Genomic DNA, 19,653 nt, shown 5'->3' with positions numbered 1-19,653 from the left:
CTGCTGCTGCTGCTGCGATGGCTGCTGTGGTCCTCCTTGTGGTTGTTGCTGTTGTTGACTGTCCATATGCACTGAGCTGCTGCGACTCGTCGGAGTTGTCGACGGAGGCGGCGCCATTGTCACGTCCTGCAAGAAGCCCCGTTTTGCGGTGTGTAGCGTTCGTTGCAAATGCTTCATATGATTCTTTAGAATGGCTATCGACATAGGGACAAATACGAGAAAATTGTGAGAAATGGATCCGCGCGAATAAAAAAACATAAGTGTAAGTTGGAGCTACATATTTACATAATCAAAGACACTTACTTGTTGTTGATAGCCATTTACGTAGTCCTGTCGCTCGTAAGCGACTGATTGATTAGTGGTAGCCGAGGGATCTACAAATTGTCCATTCAACTGCCTCTGAGGCGTCGAAACCACTGTCTGTCCTCCGACAGGGGTCAACGGTGAAGGTTGCCCCGTGATGGTGTACTGTCCCGTCGTTCCAGCTCGTTGAAACGCAGACTGGTCCGTCGTTATAAATGTTTGTTGCTGATACGGAACTATAATATTGAAATTAATACGTTGATATAGACACGCGATCTTACATGACATGACACAAAGATGGTCATGTCTCTCACGAAAAACCCTCTGTATATACGGTAGTTTAAAAAAACGGAAATTATTTCGGACAACTTTAACTTATTTCTTTTCTAGAGTGATACAATGATATTACCGGAAAACTATATATTAAATATCCCTGTTATTTCGCAAGCATTATCTGCTTCGTATTGCTATTCGTTTGAGTTTCACTCACCTGCTTGAGGATGGTAAGGTGTTGCGCCTCCATACTGAGAATGATACCTTAATTCTTCGAGTTGATTTGGTGCGGGAATCTGCTGAATGAATTGCTGAGGTGGCCACTGTGCTGGTGATGTTTCGACCGCTACTGTGCCAACTGGTCCGACTCCCTGATGCCAAACCGTATTTCCAAATCCGGCTGTGGGACGGAAACCGGCGCCGGAATCACCGTAAAACGGCATCACTCCGGGTGACTGCGCATAAAGAGAATGGACGAATTGTCGTTTAACGTCGTTTTCTTCAGACCGTGAAATTCTTTGTTAACATAATCGAGAATTGAGGATTAAAATTTGAATGGAATCTATATTAGAGGTAACATTTTTACCTTGAGCTTTGTTTCAGGCATCTATAGATGTAATTCTGGCGTATATACACTTTTGTAAAACTATTTTATCATGTAATAAATAACAATGATAACGGCAATAGCCGGAGATAAAATGACGCGCCATGTGCTTAAAAATGGAGCTATGCGAGTTCACTTTCGTTTATTTCCATTCGCCCGACTATTCTCTCGACTTTGCCTGCCTGTCCCGCGTTTTCTCAACGAAATAGAGCGAGAGAACAGCGCGCGCGAGAGAGAGAGAGAGAGAGAGAGAGAGAGAGAGAGAGAGAGCTGGGCGAGCTGGGATGGAACGACGGAGACGGCGTCGAAGGGAAAAAAAAAGACGTATGGAGGCACAGCAAGGCAGAGAGGAACCGTCCGCAACGATGCGAGTCGAAGGAGAAGAAAGAGCCGGCAACCTCGCAGCCAGACTGTAAAACTTTGTACAAAACGAGAGTCAGGACGATTGGTTCGTTCGTTCGTTTACCGCGGTCGATCTTTTGTCATCCGGCTCACAGCGGTTACCCCATAAATTACCAACGAGTGACGCATCCTGATCTTTAGAAACGAGACCGAGATGAACATTCAAACTTCGAACAGCAGGCAAATTCGTTTTTAGATCTTTAGGTAGTCGGGAGGAAATCGTATTTTGCTTCATCATTCTAAATTGATGCTTAGCTATCGAGTTTCCGTATGAGCAACCCCCGTTAAGCGATCACACACATGGCTCCAAAATCCAAAAGCGCTGGTAAAGCACACATCGCGCTCGCAAATAGATAAAAGCCTTAGGTCCCGAGTTCATGCATGCATTTATATGCATGTGATAGAAAGCAATTGTTTATGTCAGAAAGAATCAAGTGTGAACCCTTTCTGTTCGACATTTAACGCGTTATCGTATACGAGCTATTGAATCAAACGGCTCGTGCCGAACGTTCGATCTCCCCGAGAGTCGTTTATCTCAAGGCTTGGGGGAGTCGATCCTCTCTCTCTCTCTCTCTCTCTTTCTCTGAGAACCCTCGTAGTAGTGGCCGTGAATCGGTGTTTGTGGTCGAGGCTGATAGCGTCAAAGAGCTGGGCGTTTCGCCAAGCGTGGCACGGGATACCTTCGGTATCATCCTCCTTCTCTTCCATCTTACGCGCACATTGCACACGCACGCGCGCCCTGTCTCTCCCTCAGGGAGAAAATCCTTCCGTTCTCGTGGCATCGTGACCTAGGGCAACCTAAGACCCTGGCGTGATAAAACGGAACGTTTTGTGACAGCACCCAAACATGACCCTCGGGAGCCAAGTTGCCCTTCCGGCGGATATTCGCGGGAGAGTTTGTCGACCCCGGCCCGCTCTTCACTGGCTCTTCACCACCCACTCCTACGTTTTCTCGATCTTACCCACCGCGGGTGAGTTCGCAACTCCGCGTTTACAGTCACTGTAATCGATGCAACGCGACGCGTGCCTGGATCTCAAAGAAGGAATTTTCAACGCGGTAGAAATGGGGAGGAGGGAACAGGTGTACCCTCTCGCTTTCTGCGAACGTTCGCGTGCGGCTAAACCGCATGTACGTGGCGACGGGAACGCAATTCGCAATTTGCGCACCGCCGACGATCAGACGGCGGCATTTCGCGGTTTCGGTTTATTGCATAATTGGATGCTCCGACGAATACGACCCCGCCGTAACGTTGATTCCTTTATCGCCGCGGCATTAGCAATTATCGTGCCGCGTGCGACACCGAACGTGTTCGCCGCAGTCGGATATAGCCGCGTTTAAACGTGCGAAATGTACAATTAACGCCGGGCGTAGACATCAATGAAAACGCTCCCGCGTTTGAATGCAACGTAGAAAGGGAGCGACGCACACCAACAGATTATATTTGGTAACCATGACATATATCGTATTTCGCGAATGTAGAAGTTTATTACGTCTGGAAGTGATATCGACATTGCAACAATAAAGCTAACGATAAAGATAACGAATTGGACATTTATATATATATACGCACGCATTTTACGCAAATGTTGAACGCTACACGAAATATATCGAAATATTATGCAAATTAAGATGACCACGGCTGCGTGTGGCAACGTTCCGATTAATTGACAATTTCGATTCGGGTGAATTAATAGCATTTCGTGATTATATGATGTATCTTGGGATTGTATGATGTAGTTGCGACTTTCGGTTCGATTTTTTCATTGAAGATGTAATTGATGATTTGTAATTTTAACTGAATCTCTTTTCTTCTGCTCCTCGCATTTTAATGACAACGAATCACCACAGATGTACGTAATTAATTGTAAAGCTCATCTAAAATATTTATGTGAATCATTTTTTTGAAATATTGTATTAAAATATTTCACAAAAATATTTTAAAAGTATTATACAAATATTCTAAGAAAAAGAATACTTTTAAAAACTCGAACTTTCTGGACATATTTTATATTTTAGAAAAATTTCATGTAAAATTTCTGAAATGTTTCGAAATCTTGTAATGAAATAGTTTGCAAATATTTCTAAAATATATCATGTTGGAATTGATATATTACAGCCTTCCTAGTTGACAATAATTTAAAATAACATAACATCAATGTTATAATTTCACACTCAACAATATAATCGTTATGTAACACCATGTGTTGTATCTATATTCTTGAATGTGAAATTATAATATTGACATTACTGTAATATTGAGGGGATAATTTGAGATTTTTGTCCGAAGAACGTTTAGTAAGTTCAAATGTACACTGTGGAATAAACAATTCGCTTCGATGAACAAAACGCTAAAAAAACGCGTTTCAATTACAAGGTTACGAATTTTTATCGCCGACGCAATACGCGATATGCAGTATCCCTCTTAAGCTTGTGCCAGACTATGTACGATTCGTGGTGATTCGCGCCCTTTGATTTCGACAAAACCACTTCGCTGGCGCATTGGCACGAATGGTAAACGACGAATGCAAATTCGACAAATATATGTCCATTTGCACTATTTGCAAATCCCATACGAATAGCAAATTGCGAATTTCGTACTGCTTCGAATCACGAATCGTGCACAGTCTGGGACTAGCTTTATCCATGTATCGATATGTAATTTATTTCATTAAAGAATACACACGTAGAGAATTTCACGTGTCACATATACGAACGACCATGTGGAGATGATTCATTTATCGCCCAAATTGCGCGTCCCACCACCCGCGATTATTTCGAGGATCCGCAATCGTTCGTTGTTACGAAAAAAAGTGGCAAGAATTATTAATAATATTTAATAATATTTATTTTTTTTACTTAAATAATTCGATGTAAATTTATATACTACTCTTTAAAATCTTTGGAGTAAAATTTGACTCTAAAGAGTGACAATTGTGAGTCAGTGTTGAAAAGGAGTGGCTCAATTGTCAATTTTTCAGACTGAGATTTTACTCTTTCGAATTAAATTCCAATCTGAAGATTTCAGAGAATCAAATCCAATCTTACAAACTGCGCGCCGAATTTAATTTTCAATCTTGAAACGCAATTCTAACAGAATTATTAAAATGTTAATATCGGCAGACGAAGAAAAGCGGGACGATATGTATTAAAGAAAGAAAGAATCTCCATATAGGAATCGCGAGGACGGTCTATCCCGGCGTACCTCGGCGTACCCCTGCGACGCGAGCGGCTACCCTTGCCGGCTTCTATCGTATCGTTACTTCTCTGCTCCACCTCTTGATACCGCTCGCTTTTCATCGCTTCTCTCTTTCTCTCCTTTCGTCCCCGGGATACGTCGTTCTCCTCTTCCCCTCTCTCTTTCTCTCTGTCTCCATCTCTTTCTATCTCTCTCCGTCTCTCTCGGTAGGTCGGTGGTTCCTGTTCCTGCGGGTATTGATTCGCGTTGGCGGCCGGTCACCGCCCCCGCACTCACTGTCTGCCGGTAGTCTACCCTTGCCCTCCATGTTACGCCGCTATTTCGGCAGTCGATTCCTTTGCAGTCATGGACCGTCGCGAGCAACGTCGCTTCGCGAACGTTAACATTGCTCTTACATGTCCTAACCGGCTCAATTTGATCTTTACAAGGTGATCCTTGTAAAATCTCTTTACACAGGCCGGTATTCACAGTCCATTCTTATTTTAAGTAATGTCTTAAGATGCTGATACTGTTCTCTGATTGATTCATGACATCTTAAGATTGGATTTAAGATAGTCTTAAATATAAGAATCGACTATGATAGCGGTCTAAGATTTCCAATCTTACGAATTTTCTTAAATCGGTGTCTTAGGTGCACATTTGGCATACGTAACATGTTTCGAGTTTTTATCGCAATAGTATTTATTATAATAAAAGAGAGAACGCGATGAAGAGATCTGTCATTATTCATGTAATTGAAACAATTGTAATAGAGAGGTTTAAAACTTACCATGGATACGACAGGTGGTGGCGGGTTGCCGTTTCTGAGGGCGCCCGTTTGTTGGTTCGCCGCGGGATTGAGATTGTCCTTGGTTTGCTGCATGGGATCGGGCTGGTGCAAAGATTGTTGCGTTTGTTGTTGGTGCTGTTGCTGCAAACCGCCAATACCACCCTGCGGGCTGCCGAGACCAGCTGGTGCGCTATCAGGTGTGCTAACCTGCCGTGCGATTTTTCGGTAATTCTGCAACAAACATTGTCGCATTAATTTTTACCTGTCTCGCACATAATAAGAAACTCGTAGAAAACTCTACAATTTGAAAAATGATTTTAGTATATATTCTGAAATTAATTTACATGGCACATATTTGAGTAATGTAAAATCTTGTGCAAATCTTTTTTTCTATGCAAAAAAAGACTTCTTGATCTAAACGTAGGTTGATCGAATTTATGATTGAATTTATAATTGAAATCAATAGCATGGCATGGAAACGATGAGTCACGAAGGGTCTTGAGAAAATTAGACTCAAATCGTAGGAAGAAAGGATGGTACTAAAGCCAGCTATACGGCAGTGGTGACCCTAATGCTAAAAATAACGACACCGCTTAAGTAGGCCGAGGCGGCTGAAATGGTTTCCATAGTTCAACAAGCATCGTCAACTAAGCTGATCACCATTTCTCTACAAATGTCTCCTTTCACATCTCATTTCGAATTTGACTCGCCATGACGTAGCCGATTTTTCAAAGCTATTTGTCAAGCATTAAAATCGCCTTTGCATTTCGATATACGACACGTGTCAAATATGTATTATATTATGCATCGATTTATAAATAGACGGGGGGCGCCAAGTGGGACCTACGCTGAGCTCACAAGGAGAGTTCTTTCTCTTGTGGAACATTTGTCACCCAGTGAGTTGCTTGGATCAGTATTTCGAAATTTCCATTCGTATGTACCGCGTTTTACGAAAAATAAAATATTAAAATACTATTCTTTTCATCTATAACAGAACAAGTTCTGAACGTTGAACGTTCGGAAACGATCAACGGCGATCCTAAAGACGTAATGTATAATCACAATCATAAGTTTTTCATAAAAAATTTCCCACATTGTAGATCTAAAGAGATCCATTTTTTCATAAAAACAAATAAAAGAAGAAAAAGGAAAGAAGGAAACGGAAAAAGCCCTTAAAAAGCTGCCGCTTTTATGCCCTCGTGCAGGTACGTTGGGCCTATAAACCTTCATTGAATATGTCCAAAAGGGAATGATGGTTTCATTGAAATGTCAGTCATCGATTAGTAAGATGTAAGACAAGACGACTGACCTTTTTCAGAGAGACGGTTCGGATTAGCTGGTACTCTCTCATCGTCTATACTTATTTTAGATCTTGTTACGATTCACCTTCTCATACAGATGTGGGCGAATAGCCAATTATCCAGGATCATCCGCGCGTAGAGTTTTCAAGATTCGGAGAACGACGGGAGAGAACTCAGTTCCGCTACAGTTCTTCGCTTCATTTTCGATTAACGTTACTATATTCCAAATATTATGTACAAATATTGTACGATAAGTTGGAAAATACCCTCTCTAAAACGTTTACAGTGAACTGTCACTGTGAAGAATAAAATCTTATTTTTAAAGATTAAAAATGGAATCTTTTTTTTCCAAGATTGGCCTAGTTTTCACTCTTTAGAGTGAGATTCCACTCCAAAGAATTTAGAGAGCAATATCGAGCATTGTTAAAGTTTTCATATTGAGGACTCGTCGACAGTGATATTTTCATTACGAATGATAATCGAGTCGAGATTAGCGCAAATGTTGACAGATTTGGATTGCCAATTACTATGAAGCTCGTATTCCAGAGCCGAGAGCTCTGGAAATAATCGGGCATGAAGCCCTGTCAAACCACGTGGCTGGCGCGTGGCCATTGACCGACCGCCACCAACCGATTTCAACGTCAGCGTCGGCCATTCCACTCGTGGTGATTCACATTTTGTTGACTTAAGCCAAATGAAAGTATAAGTACACACGATACTATCGCTTCATCGCGCTCCTTATTTTCCCTTTATACATTCTGTGCAACACGACACGACTTATTATTTCGACACACCAATTTATTTTAGAAAGATATTAATATACATCACATAGTGATACATGAAGAGTCGGTATTAGAAAAGAGTAAGGAAGAAATAGTACCTTTTATCGAGAATAGATTCCAAATTTAGAGTGTTAAAATTCTGTGTGGATGTGATTCCTTATTTATTAAATCCTAGTGAAGTTTTTGCAACTTAGTACGCCTCTAACAAGTCAGTGGATATTTTATTCTTTCCCGAGCGTCTCATACGAGTAGCTTCACTCAATCGATCGCATTACTCGCAGGTCAACGCGTATATTTTTCTCCGTTATAGATCACCTTGATCGTCGTCTGGTTTCTGCGCGCGAGTGCGAGCGCGCGCAGTGATGGAACAGCAAAAAGTTAATAAACGAGCGGAATTCGTGACGTTTCGTCGGACCGCCGATAGTGGCGGAGGACACGTCGTTTGACCTAAATTCCGCGAACACGATAGACGAATGCAGACTTGCGTAACCGACAGAGCACAATTCGCGAAGTCGAGTTTCGCGCTCGGTATTGGTCCTTGAAGAGCAAGGGTTTTGTAAATACAAGTCGACCATTGTCTTACGTAATCCGATGTGTTGGAATTGTAACACATCTTTACAGCAGCGACTCGTTATGATAATTTATGCGGAAATTGAATTGTCTATTAAAGAATACAGTAAAATGAAAGGCCGATTCTTGCAAAGCGATAGGTAATAAAGATTATGAGGGTCAAATGATGAATATGTAAGACTGTTATAAATGTAATGTATATATTTAAAAATATAATTTCGACAATACTAAGCCTTTTTATTAGTCAAGAGCAAATGGTTATAACATCGCGTAAGAATTTGTAAATAAAAATAAAAATCAATATAAATAAAAACGATTGAGGACAAATAGAATATTGTGTTGTATTTTGTCCTAACCATTTCTATTTATATTAATTTGTATATTTATAAATTTTGAAGCAATACGTTATAATTCTTTGCTCTTGGCTGATAAAGAAACTTACATTAGTGTAGTGAAAAAATAATAATTATTGTTCTATTTTAAGAGCGAATACATAAAATTTATAACTTCGTGGCTCTCATATTTCTTTCTATTGTATTAAATCAACTTCGACAACAATCGATAACGTAATCTAAGCCTGCAGCTTTGTATAAAGTTAATTTAGAGAGAGCGTGTTACGTACAGGCTAAATCAATTAAGCGACGAAGTTTTGTTTCGAATCCAATTGCAATTTTTCAAAAGAATTATATAACAGAGTTACGCGTGACATTGAATAGAAAAAAATATGAGCTATCGCTTAATATCACATTCACATATACAAGTAGCTCGAGGCTTTTTATGAATCATTCGGTTTCTTTTTCTTTGTACACGTCGTGAAGGAATCGTATTGCGACATCGTAATCCACGCTATCGCTTCGAGTCTCCGAAGCACTCCAAAAATATAAATACGACTGCAGACCGATGACGAAATATCAAATCGTCAGATTTCTCATATTCTCCATTCTGTTTTTCACGATTTCTCAATTTATTTGATATACATAAAAAAAGAAACGGTATAAAAATACGATTTATCGAGAGTTTTGCCGGCCGGTCGAAGAGAAGCGGGAACGTTGCGCTTGTGGAGGTGCGCTCCAAACACGTGCCAATTGCGCACTGTCGACGCTAAGAGATGAATTAAAAAGGTAATATTTCATCGTGCAATCGTGAATAAAGAAGAGAGAGAGAGAGAAAGAGAGAGACTCACTTTTCGCGACAACGTTCTTTACTGGCCAATGCTTCGTGAACACACTTGATCGTCTCCTCTAAAATCTTGCCTGGAAGCACTTGAAGCACACGAATGGGATCACTCCGTAATCGACTCCGTACGAGCCAAGTTACGTATGTATATGTACATATGTCGTTCCCTACGTTTATTCTTCGCGCGCGCACCGTGATTCCTTTCTCGATTTATCGGCAATGACATCCACACCGTGTGGCGAGGCAAGAAACCCGTGCCAGAAACTGCTGAGAAACTACTTCCCACCGGACAGGATTCGCGCCGAATACAACCCTGAGTGCGCTCCAACTTGTTCAACTATAACCGATCGAATCGATCGCTCTCACACTCACGAGAGATCACTCTGGTCGCGGAGCGATCCGCCGAATAACTCCCATGAGACGCCTCTCCCTTTTCCTCCGGTACCTCCTCCTCCACCCTCCCCGCCCCCCCGCCGCTCCTCGTCCCTCTTGCTCGCATCCCTTCTCCCCGTTCTCTCTTTCTTGCCTCTTCCTCTTCCTCTCGTGCCTCTTCGCGCTCGCCGACTGCGTTCCCACCTTTCTACGCTCCCTCTTCGTCCCTCTCCCTCTCCCCCTCTCTCTCTTTCTCTCCCATCGAGAGCACGAGCGCGCAATCGCACGTGTGGGTGTGCGCGGTCGTGCCTCGTTGTTTCTCTCCCACGACTCGCTTCCCCTTATCTCCCCACTGGGGCCTTCGCGTCGCGCGTTATCGCGGCGCGATATCGCGAATTCCTGCGTCTCCTCGCGACGCGCCGATTTCTGCCATGACGGCACGATCGGAAGTACGACCAAGGAAGGTCCAATCAAGGAGTATCCCTAATGGAATCTTCGGAGTACGTAACATCTTTTTTTCCAGCGAGATGTTCAATTTTTTTCTGACATAAATCTTCAACGATATTCTGAAGAGGAATTGAAATTGGATCGTGGAACAGGGGATGATTATCTCGTAATTTATCTTTGAGGATTCAAGAGTGATTCCAGAGTTTAACTCCTGACCGCTGCATTGACCGCTTCTTCCACTTCGACATCTTCGAACGTGTAAACAAGCTTCGGCAGTCTACCTCTTCATCTGCTCCATCATGAAACAACGACACGACGCCGTTTCTTCCATGTAGAACAGCTCCGCTTCGTTCGGAAACGCTCGTGCACGCTCGTGTCGATTTTACATGACCCCCGCTCTTCTTCGTGTCCTTCCATTCCCTCTCTTTCTGTACTTTTGTTTTTCTACGGCTCTTAGTCTGGCGTTTTCAACTGTCTGGCGTTCCTAGCTAACTAAGTGTATTCAACTGTATCCGATATTTCTTCGATATTCAAAAAAGAGAAAATGAAGCGCCGATCGATTTAGCGATAAATCAGGATGACTTTTAGTTATGGTTTTAGATTTAGTTACAGATTTATGTTGAAAAAGGAGTAAAAACGAATTCAAATAGAATTATTTAAGCACTAAAGATTCAACTTGACCATTTATTTTGACCTTTATTTCTAATTTGTTGTGTATTCACACTATGATTAAAAAAAAAAAAAACAAATACTTTGTTTAACATTGTCAAATAATATTTGCTGGCTTAAAATCTTATTACATCGTTTCTTAATTCTCCCGAGTTGAGATGCATCACTCTCATAAGTTTTCTCACAATGTTGGAAGATTAAACTACATCTAACTACTCAAACTATGCTATATTTCAACAATATTATATTACGTGTATACCCAACATTATATTGTATATTATAGGTCTGACAATTTTAACAGCATTATTTACGAGCGTAGGTAGATTAAACTTTCCATAATAGCTACGCGTCTCGTAATAATAAGAGGGGAAAAAATATCGGAGTATTATACGAGAAAAACACGCTTCAAGTATTGGCGGGACGACGTCGTGCTCCAACAGTAAAGTCGCGGAGAAGAAAGGAAAAACAAAACTTGCGTCGCGAAATTGCTATGGCTCTCCATAGGTAGACGATGGGAGCAATAGGGCCGACGTTGGTGTTGGTGTCGCCGCCACCGCCGCCGCTGCCGTTGACGACGGCGACGGCGACGGCGACGACGACGACGGCAGCGATAGAGAGGGGATGGTTCACCAACACGTCATTGTAACTGGAGGTGGCTGATACGACAGAGGGGGTAAAACGCGGCCGATGGTGGGGCGAGAGAATACCTGCCGCCCGCGCCGTCAAGAGAAATGTTTATGTATCGGAAGGAACGAAAAGCGCTCGCGCGTTCTAGCGAGGACATTAAGTATGGATAGAGTCGAGTTAATAGTATATAATTTTTTTCAAGTCTTTTTTTAGAATCGCCCGCAAAATGGCTATCCGAACGCTCTTTCGTATTTGAAATGTAAAACGATCGAAATTGCCGAAGATGTAAGAGTTTTGATCCAAGAGTTATTGTAAAAAGATGAATTTGCCTGTTCGATGTCTTTCATGTAATTCGAGGAAGAAAGAAAACAGATGTTTCAATCAGTTTCAATTGCTAACGGATAATCGATCCGACCGAGGAACTCGTCCCTCCGCAGGCGTCGTTAAGAGGACCGACGCGGATAGAGATGCCCTGAAAGAGGTCAAAAGGGCCGGCATGGCAACGCGCTCAGCAACAAGTTGCAGGGACGTTAATAAACGAGTCCTCGAAAGACCGCCTCACGGATTTACCTTTAAGCCTTCCTCAGCTCGCTGATCTTTGCCAGCCAAGGATTTTCTTCGTCTTATTACTATATTATACGGGACGCTATCACGCTTGTGTATCTCCTTCTCATTCTTTAGGTTATATACTTTTATTTACTTTTACGTATATGTACGTTTTGTGCTGTACTGTTGCAATACGATGATGATTCGTTCAAAAATAGACCCGAGAAGAGAAAGTACAAGGAACACGCGTTAAAGAAGAGAAAAGAAATGAGAGGCGCGTTTGATTTGGGGTTTAGCGGATATATACAAGTGTGGTCCTATCTTATTTTACCAGGGCGATTAAATATAGGAATGTGGAGCTATCTTATCCACACATGTTGACTGATTAGATAAGAAAAAGGCCCCGTGGGTCGCCGGGCCGATTTCTTCACGCTACTAAACTCGGTGAATAACGTAAATTCGAGAAAGAAATAAGATAATAGGAAATTACACCTCGTTCTTGTCTTAGAAGAGGAGCTCAAGCGTGATCGAAGTGAAGACCTAATGTCGACTTTGAATTGTGATTCAGTTTGACAGCGTAATGATCACAGGGTTAATCGTGTAACTTTTTCCCTTACGCGAAAATGCGAAAAGTGAAAATTGTCATGAATGTACACACATATATACAGAAAAAATTTTCACTTTTCACGTTCCCGTTTTAGGGAAAGTTACATGATTGATTCCTGCAGGCAACATCGAGTTGAACATTGACATCTTTGCCTTCGCGAGGAAATGAAAATGAAACGCCGTACGCCCCAAGGACGGTGAAATAAAGTTGCTCGCGCCGTCATTTCGCCGCATGCGTGCTCAAGTCCTCACGGCGGCTTAAGGCACAAGCGGATTTTAAACATGGCGGTGCAGTAACGCGGACAGGCGCAACGTGCGTCGATCAATACCACCTTGCTTAATATCAGTTCTGAAACTCCGTACAGCCGGTACCGAGAGATAGCTGGCCTGCGTCAGCGAAGTAGGGTTGAACACATTACGGCGCGGCATCTCAGGCAATTAAGAATATAGATTACTAGTCATCGATTTTCGGCGGTCCATTTCGATAGACGATAAACTTTCAGTTATTTTCTTCACCACGTCACACAGTTCGCGCAATTAGCCTTAAATCTCCGAACTGACGGTCCATCCGTTTCGATCCATTTAATTATAAATCTCTTTGTCACAAATGTTAAACAATTCAATTTTCTTTGTTACACTTGCAAACTTGGATTATTCTTATTAAAATTTATACTTGATATTAATTCTTTTTTTATATAAGCTATGTCATTCTGGCTTCCAGAAATTAATTAGTGCACTCTAATTAACATTTAAATTAAATTACAGACCCAGCGTTGGTAACTATATTACAGATTTTGGCGTCAGCTCCGGAGGGTTGATTTATCCTTGAATCTTTACGCTCTGCAGGAATATATCCAAGAATAAGTCAACGTGACGATAATACTCCCCACGATTTATGTAGGGGATTTTAAAGTTAGAAGAATACAATAATTCTGTATAGAATTTATTATTATAATCGTTATATATAAGTTATTATCCTATTTAGAATATATATAGTTCTATAGTTATCAGTAACGTCACGTGCCATTTATATTGTCAAGTTAAGAATTGAATTATGGAAAGCGTAGAGTTAAATCGAGATGCATTACTCACCCTCGTGGCGCCCTTGCCTCGTCCCCTCCCGCGTTCCCGGAACGCCCCTTCGCCGGTCTGCAGGTGGTACAGGTGCTGAAAACGAAAAGGGAGCTGTTAAACGCGTGGGTGGATTACAATTTATGGTCGGCGGGATCGCCGTTTATCGCCGCATCGCGTTCGGCTATCGTAAAATCAAGGCAACCGTATCGCCTCAATTGACCTCGTTAAGTTCAATAGAACCGGTAATAAAAGTATAACTTCCATGGCCGGAGCGTGTTAGATTAGATTCTGGACGCGCGGTGTATATAAAGTGTTTCCAACGATTCCAGGATAGAAAGGCACAGATGCACTGAATTCGGCTGGCACAGATCGTTGACCTAATCTCGCCACTTATCCGGCAACGTTTTTTTTTTCAATTTGATTTTTTTATCCTTTTCAGTACTAATTATTTATATTAATAATATATTTTGCGTAAATAATATATATATATGTTTCGGAGAAATTTAATTTATTATACTTTAATCATGTTTTGTATGTCATGTTGATAAAATAATGAAAACGCGACGTATATATGAATACAAAGCTTTGTTATTATTTTTTTGCGATTGTTATGTAATATCATTGTTCGAAAGAAATGCAAAGCTTTTAGATTTTCAACATCCTACAATTTCTATAAGATAGAGAAGACATCTTGTTGCGCGTCGATAACATTACTGCTTTACCCACAAACTTTTTTTATAAATTATTGTGATAACCTAACAAAATTTACAGAAAAATATATATATGACATTTTCGTGTTGCAATAAAAATCACGCAACTTCATAAAAAATTATTGTCCCTTCAATAATAAAAATATTTCATACAAATTATATAAAATACGTGCAGAAAACTGCATTATCTTCAGAAAGTTAGTGCTTACCGACATATGATACGTTCCCTCGAGAACATATGATAACCGCAAATAATCGCTTATCATCTTTATCGACGAGTGTGACGAAAAAGAAAAACAACAAAATTATTAGAAAGATAGAATCATGCATACTAATTGCACGATTACGTGATTAGTAGCTCATTAAATATCAAAAATAAAAATTGCGCATATATTTTTAGGATTGTTTTTGCAGAATAAATGATGAGATTAAAATTTAGATAATACAATAAATGCAAAAGTTTAAATGTATACACAACATTTAAAATTAATTAAGCAGTGTAATTAAGTAATAAAATAAATAATTAATATAAGTAAGGTTAAGAATAAATATAAATTAGTAAAGGACTCTTTTCTCTCATTTAAATAAGTAACAATATGAGTGAAGGACATATAAGAGTCAGTTAAATTATTCTTCAATAATTAATACGTCAAGACATAAAGATGTATTTATATCACAAAGATTTATAAACGAAGTTAACCGAGAACATACGAATTATATACATCCAAGTTATTAGTATTACATGTTTCGGTCTTTGATTAGGTCATTTTCACACAGATAATGACATACCATTTAAATTATCGTGACCATTAATTAGAACTAAACGATCGCATGTATGGTCAAAAGAAGAAAACTTCTTCTCGGGTATGAAGGCGCCGATGGCAAACGATTTGCTGATCGATTGATTGTATCTTCATCATAATCCTCCGGAGAAAAAGCAATCCCTCTCTTTTATTAATGTTCACGATAATTTAAATGGTATGTCATTATCTGTGAAGATGGCCTAATCAAATGTCTTTCACTCATATTGTTACTTATTTAAGGTTAAGAAATTACTGATGATTAAAAGAATGTACATTAAATAGCTAACACAGGGGACTGATGGGTTTTAAAAAACTTTTCAACATTTAGACATCAAACGCTTGAAAAAATAGCGAATTCGGTGTCTGATACATTTCTAATTAGGAAATCACAGAAACTTTCTCCTGCGAAATGGATGTTTGTCCATAATTTATTTTATAACGAAGCTAATTAAGTTTAAAATAGATTAAGAAATTTATTATATCTTATTTTCGGAAGTTTTTAAACTTTAGATTGCACAATTGATTAACATCTTGATTAGAATCTTAGAATTATTGCTCTTGTACTCATGATTTTATCTTTACGCAGTTCTAATCATTGCATAATTGTATACCGCCATTTTGCGCCGTTTTGCGGAGAAGCAATGAAAACAGTTTATTAATATCTGACGACTTTTCCGCACTCAAAGAGGCAGGCGTAATCTGCCATGCGATGAGGTCAAGATTGGTTTGCGAGGGTGAGGGCGAGGGTGAGGGTGACGAGTGAACATCGTGATTCAAAGGCAGGCGCGGAAAAACGTCCCCTTTCGCGGCACAAACACGTATACATACACGCACACACGCGTGGGCGATTATGGTCTAATTCCCTTATATGCGCATTCCTAGCAACCTGACTGCCTTACCTACCAACCTACCTGCCTCTTCGCAAGGCAACGAGGAAAAAATGCTCGGGTGCATCATAAGCACACGCTCGAAAGATAGGGGCGGCGGAGGCCCTCCACGATTCCACCCCATCCCGCCTCTAGCGAAGAAAATCTATGTGTATATATCTATGTTCCCTCTCGGGCCTTTTCTCCCGCCCGCGCAGCTTTCTCTCGTGCGCGGTGCGGGAGGAAAATAGAGAGAGACAGACAGACAGAGGGAGAAGGGAAGAGAGAAAGAGAGAGAGAGATGAGCAGGGTGAAAAGGAGGCAAGGCAAATGTCAATATCGACGATGCATCGTTGAGAGGGCGGGAATGAGAGCGTAATTAATCGTCGAAGCCAAGAAATCTTTTCCCTCTTTCTCTTCCTCGTTCGATCAATTCACCGGCGTCTTTCGCTCGCTTTTCTTTCGGTGCATCTCCACGCGGAAAATCGCACACATGTAAATAGAGAAATCAGTAAGGGAAAGACGATTTAAGCCCTGATCTCTCATTTACTCCTCTAGTCTTTCATTTGTCCCACTAATTCTCGGTGTTATAACAGAACGGGAGTTTCGAATGCCTCCATGGCTCCGCAATGTAAACAGTCCTTTAAGAAACAGCCCCTATAAGTTACGTTGCATCGAGAAAGCAAGGAGGCAGCCTGGTGGCAGCCGGTGCTTATATTTATTTAAGTTTCAACGACATCAAGCATTTGCCCCCGGAGAAAACGTTGAACGTCAGCCCGCTTCATAGCGCGGCACACATCTGCTATGCGCATCTTCTGGAAATCACGAGACTCCCAAAATTTGTGGTAATTTAAAGTAATAATAAATAACCGGAAGAGAGAAGAAGCAACAATTCCATGATACTTCCCCTCCCTCCCCCGCCCACCTTCCCACCTTTCCAAATATCCGTAATGTACGCCTGTGGCGTCCAGAAATTCGACGGCCAGAGGGACAATACAATATGACGAAGCGTAGTAGCGTACATTTTCTCTTATCGGGAGCTGTGCATCTGCCAGTACGAGGAAACGTGTTTACGAAATATTTTAATTACCTTATCTTCAAATCGCCGCGCTCTGGCAGCTGCCGGTCGAAACGCGTGCTTCTAATTGCCGAGCTAGATGGTAGACGGACTTATAGTGCCTGGTTCCTTTTTTTACGGGACGAGGATGTATTACCCGATCAAAAGTGTCACGTACTTGCGCAAACGTTCATTCATGCGATCGTTGAAATATTTTATTGAAGAATCTTGTAAAGATTAATTTTTCTCCCTCGTGCTCCGCGACGCGACTTAAAATGGCATTTGCAGTGTCACGCGCGATCCTTTTGATACTGTATAACGTTCGAAATTTTAAAGCGCGCCATCTCTAGAAACTGCGCGATAAAAATTATTGAGAAAACTTCAAATATGATAAAGAAAGCCACGAACGGTCAAATTTGGATGTTTTCAAATAATACGTTATATATTCTTATATTAAATTAATTTATTTCAGATATCCAAATTTGACCGTTCTTAGCTTTCTTTATCGTATTTGAAATATTTACACGTGCTTAAAATTCTTAAATTATTGAGAAAATTATTCATAAATATTTCGGGGATGAAAACGCTGTATTTTCTCAGCGCTTCTAATATTTTATCAACAATCGTGGAGAAAGGGATAGGGAAACGTCGGCAAAAAATCACGGATTTTCATGTTCCACGTACATGTATCCTTCGATTCGTCAATAAAGGCAACCGCCGTCACTTTGGCATCCCGGTAGTCTACATTTCCTTTCTTTGTACCGCGTCCATTGCGCGCGTGTCACACGCATGCGGTGGAGAGCCCGATAGAATTGTTAAACGCAGGGAACCACGGGTTCTGTCATTCGCAAAAAATTTTTGCGCTTGTCATTCAGAGGGAAGCCCTTTCCGTTCCCGTTAACTTTCAGCGTTGAAAAACGCCTACGTGATATCTCTCGTACCTCGAGTTTACAATGAAATTTTAAGGCGTAAAAGCCTTTAGGCTTTAAGCCTTAAACCGTAAGAAATTGACCAATCATCCTCCTCGTATTCGACTGTAATTGGTCTGTAATATCTTACGGTTTGACTACACCTGTTGTGTTTCGAGGTTAAAAGGATCGCGTTTAGCGATTACGAGAAGTGTTCCAGTTTAGGACCGACCTGTCGCTCGTTGTGTCGTACCTCGGTGTAGCTGGAAAGATCGCGCCAATGTTTAGACGCTGGTTTTTCGATCAGCTGACTTTAATTTCATCAAAACCATTTTCACTGTGCGACAGATGGCCGGCGACGGGACGGACGAAAAAACCGTTGCACCCATTAGAAGTGCGGCGGTTAAAAATGGTAGATACGTCGGATGGAAAGACAGGTTGCCAAGCGTGCTGTGCAAAAAGCGACGATGCGTTGAAGTTTCCGCGAATAATGATACTCGTTGTGGAAAACCGGCCGTAATTAACGCCAACGAGAAATCCGCGGTTATTCCTCGTGTCTAAATTGTCCAACGAAAGTAATGGCCGAGTAGAACGGCTCGAATACAGATAATTTCTTTCGCCAGCATCGAAAGAGACACGTAATAGCGTAACAAGGATTCGCAATAACGATTATTATATTATTGTTCTTCGTGGTATTTGTATTTGATGGCAACCTGTCTGTCTTTCTTATAACGAGATCAAACTCTGCTCTACGAACGTTTTCGAAACGATCCGATTAATGGCTCTATTATATCGACGAGAAGTATCGGCGCGGTCGCGACTTCCGGAGGTGCACACAACGAACCTTGGACCGCCGCCCATGGCGTCGCCGGTACACGTGTTAGACGGACGAACAAGTAGTACGGCGTGGTAACGGCTTTAATAATTATTTTTACAACGTTTCCGAGTACACGCGGCCTCAGTCCGTCGCGCTTCGCCGACTCGCAGCTGGCTTCCATACAATCCTGCGGCCCATGGCACAAGGGCGGCTACGCATGCAAACCGGCGCGACGCGACGTCTTTCCGTCGAACACAGTCCCTCTTTCGATTCAAATTGAGTTCAGCGTTTCGATAAAATTCAAACTTGGACAGCGTGAATAAATAATAGATTTTAAGAAGATATGTAAATCCGAAGATCAATTGCATTGACAAAAGAGAAAAAACCTATCAAACTGTCATCGGTCTCTTCAAAAAGTTTGCCGATCAAAAAGTTCAAGATTATCGGGAAGTTTATTCTATACACGGTAGATGGTGTTTCGATGTCCTGGAAAAAAAAAAGTAAAACTAAAGTAAGTAAAATTCGTCGGCGTCAACGCGATGACGACGGCTGCGTATGATTTTCACCGCGTGAGGATTGCGTGGAAAGGGCGGTACTGCGTGCAGACTTGGCTGGCAGGTGTAAGTAATGGAAGTAACGTGCTTTTAAAGCAGGAGGGGAATACTTAATACTTCTTCTGCATCAGGTGCTATTTTTAACGAGGACAGCTATTATCGCGATGTCCCGCGTAATTTCTCTACTTGTCAAAATGTTCGTTACAGTTAAATAAAATTA

General features: G+C 41.2%; 1 protein-coding gene across 1 annotated transcript in view; it reads right to left on the bottom strand.

Moving 5' to 3' along the window:
• Tet (tet methylcytosine dioxygenase-like) overlaps positions 1-19,653 on the bottom strand; it is a 57,891-nt gene that overhangs the window by 6,776 nt on the left and 31,462 nt on the right. Inside the window, 5 exon segments of the mRNA XM_018508862.1 lie at positions 5-126; positions 304-539; positions 794-1,031; positions 5,549-5,779; positions 13,737-13,811. Of these exon segments, the coding sequence (XP_018364364.1) occupies positions 5-126; positions 304-539; positions 794-1,031; positions 5,549-5,779; positions 13,737-13,811 (902 nt within the window).

This window comes from Trachymyrmex cornetzi, unplaced genomic scaffold (genome assembly GCF_001594075.2).
Source record: "Trachymyrmex cornetzi isolate Tcor2-1 unplaced genomic scaffold, Tcor1.1 scaffold276, whole genome shotgun sequence".
Taxonomy (NCBI): Eukaryota; Metazoa; Arthropoda; class Insecta; order Hymenoptera; family Formicidae; genus Trachymyrmex; species Trachymyrmex cornetzi.
This window is presented reverse-complemented; position numbering and strand designations above follow the sequence as displayed.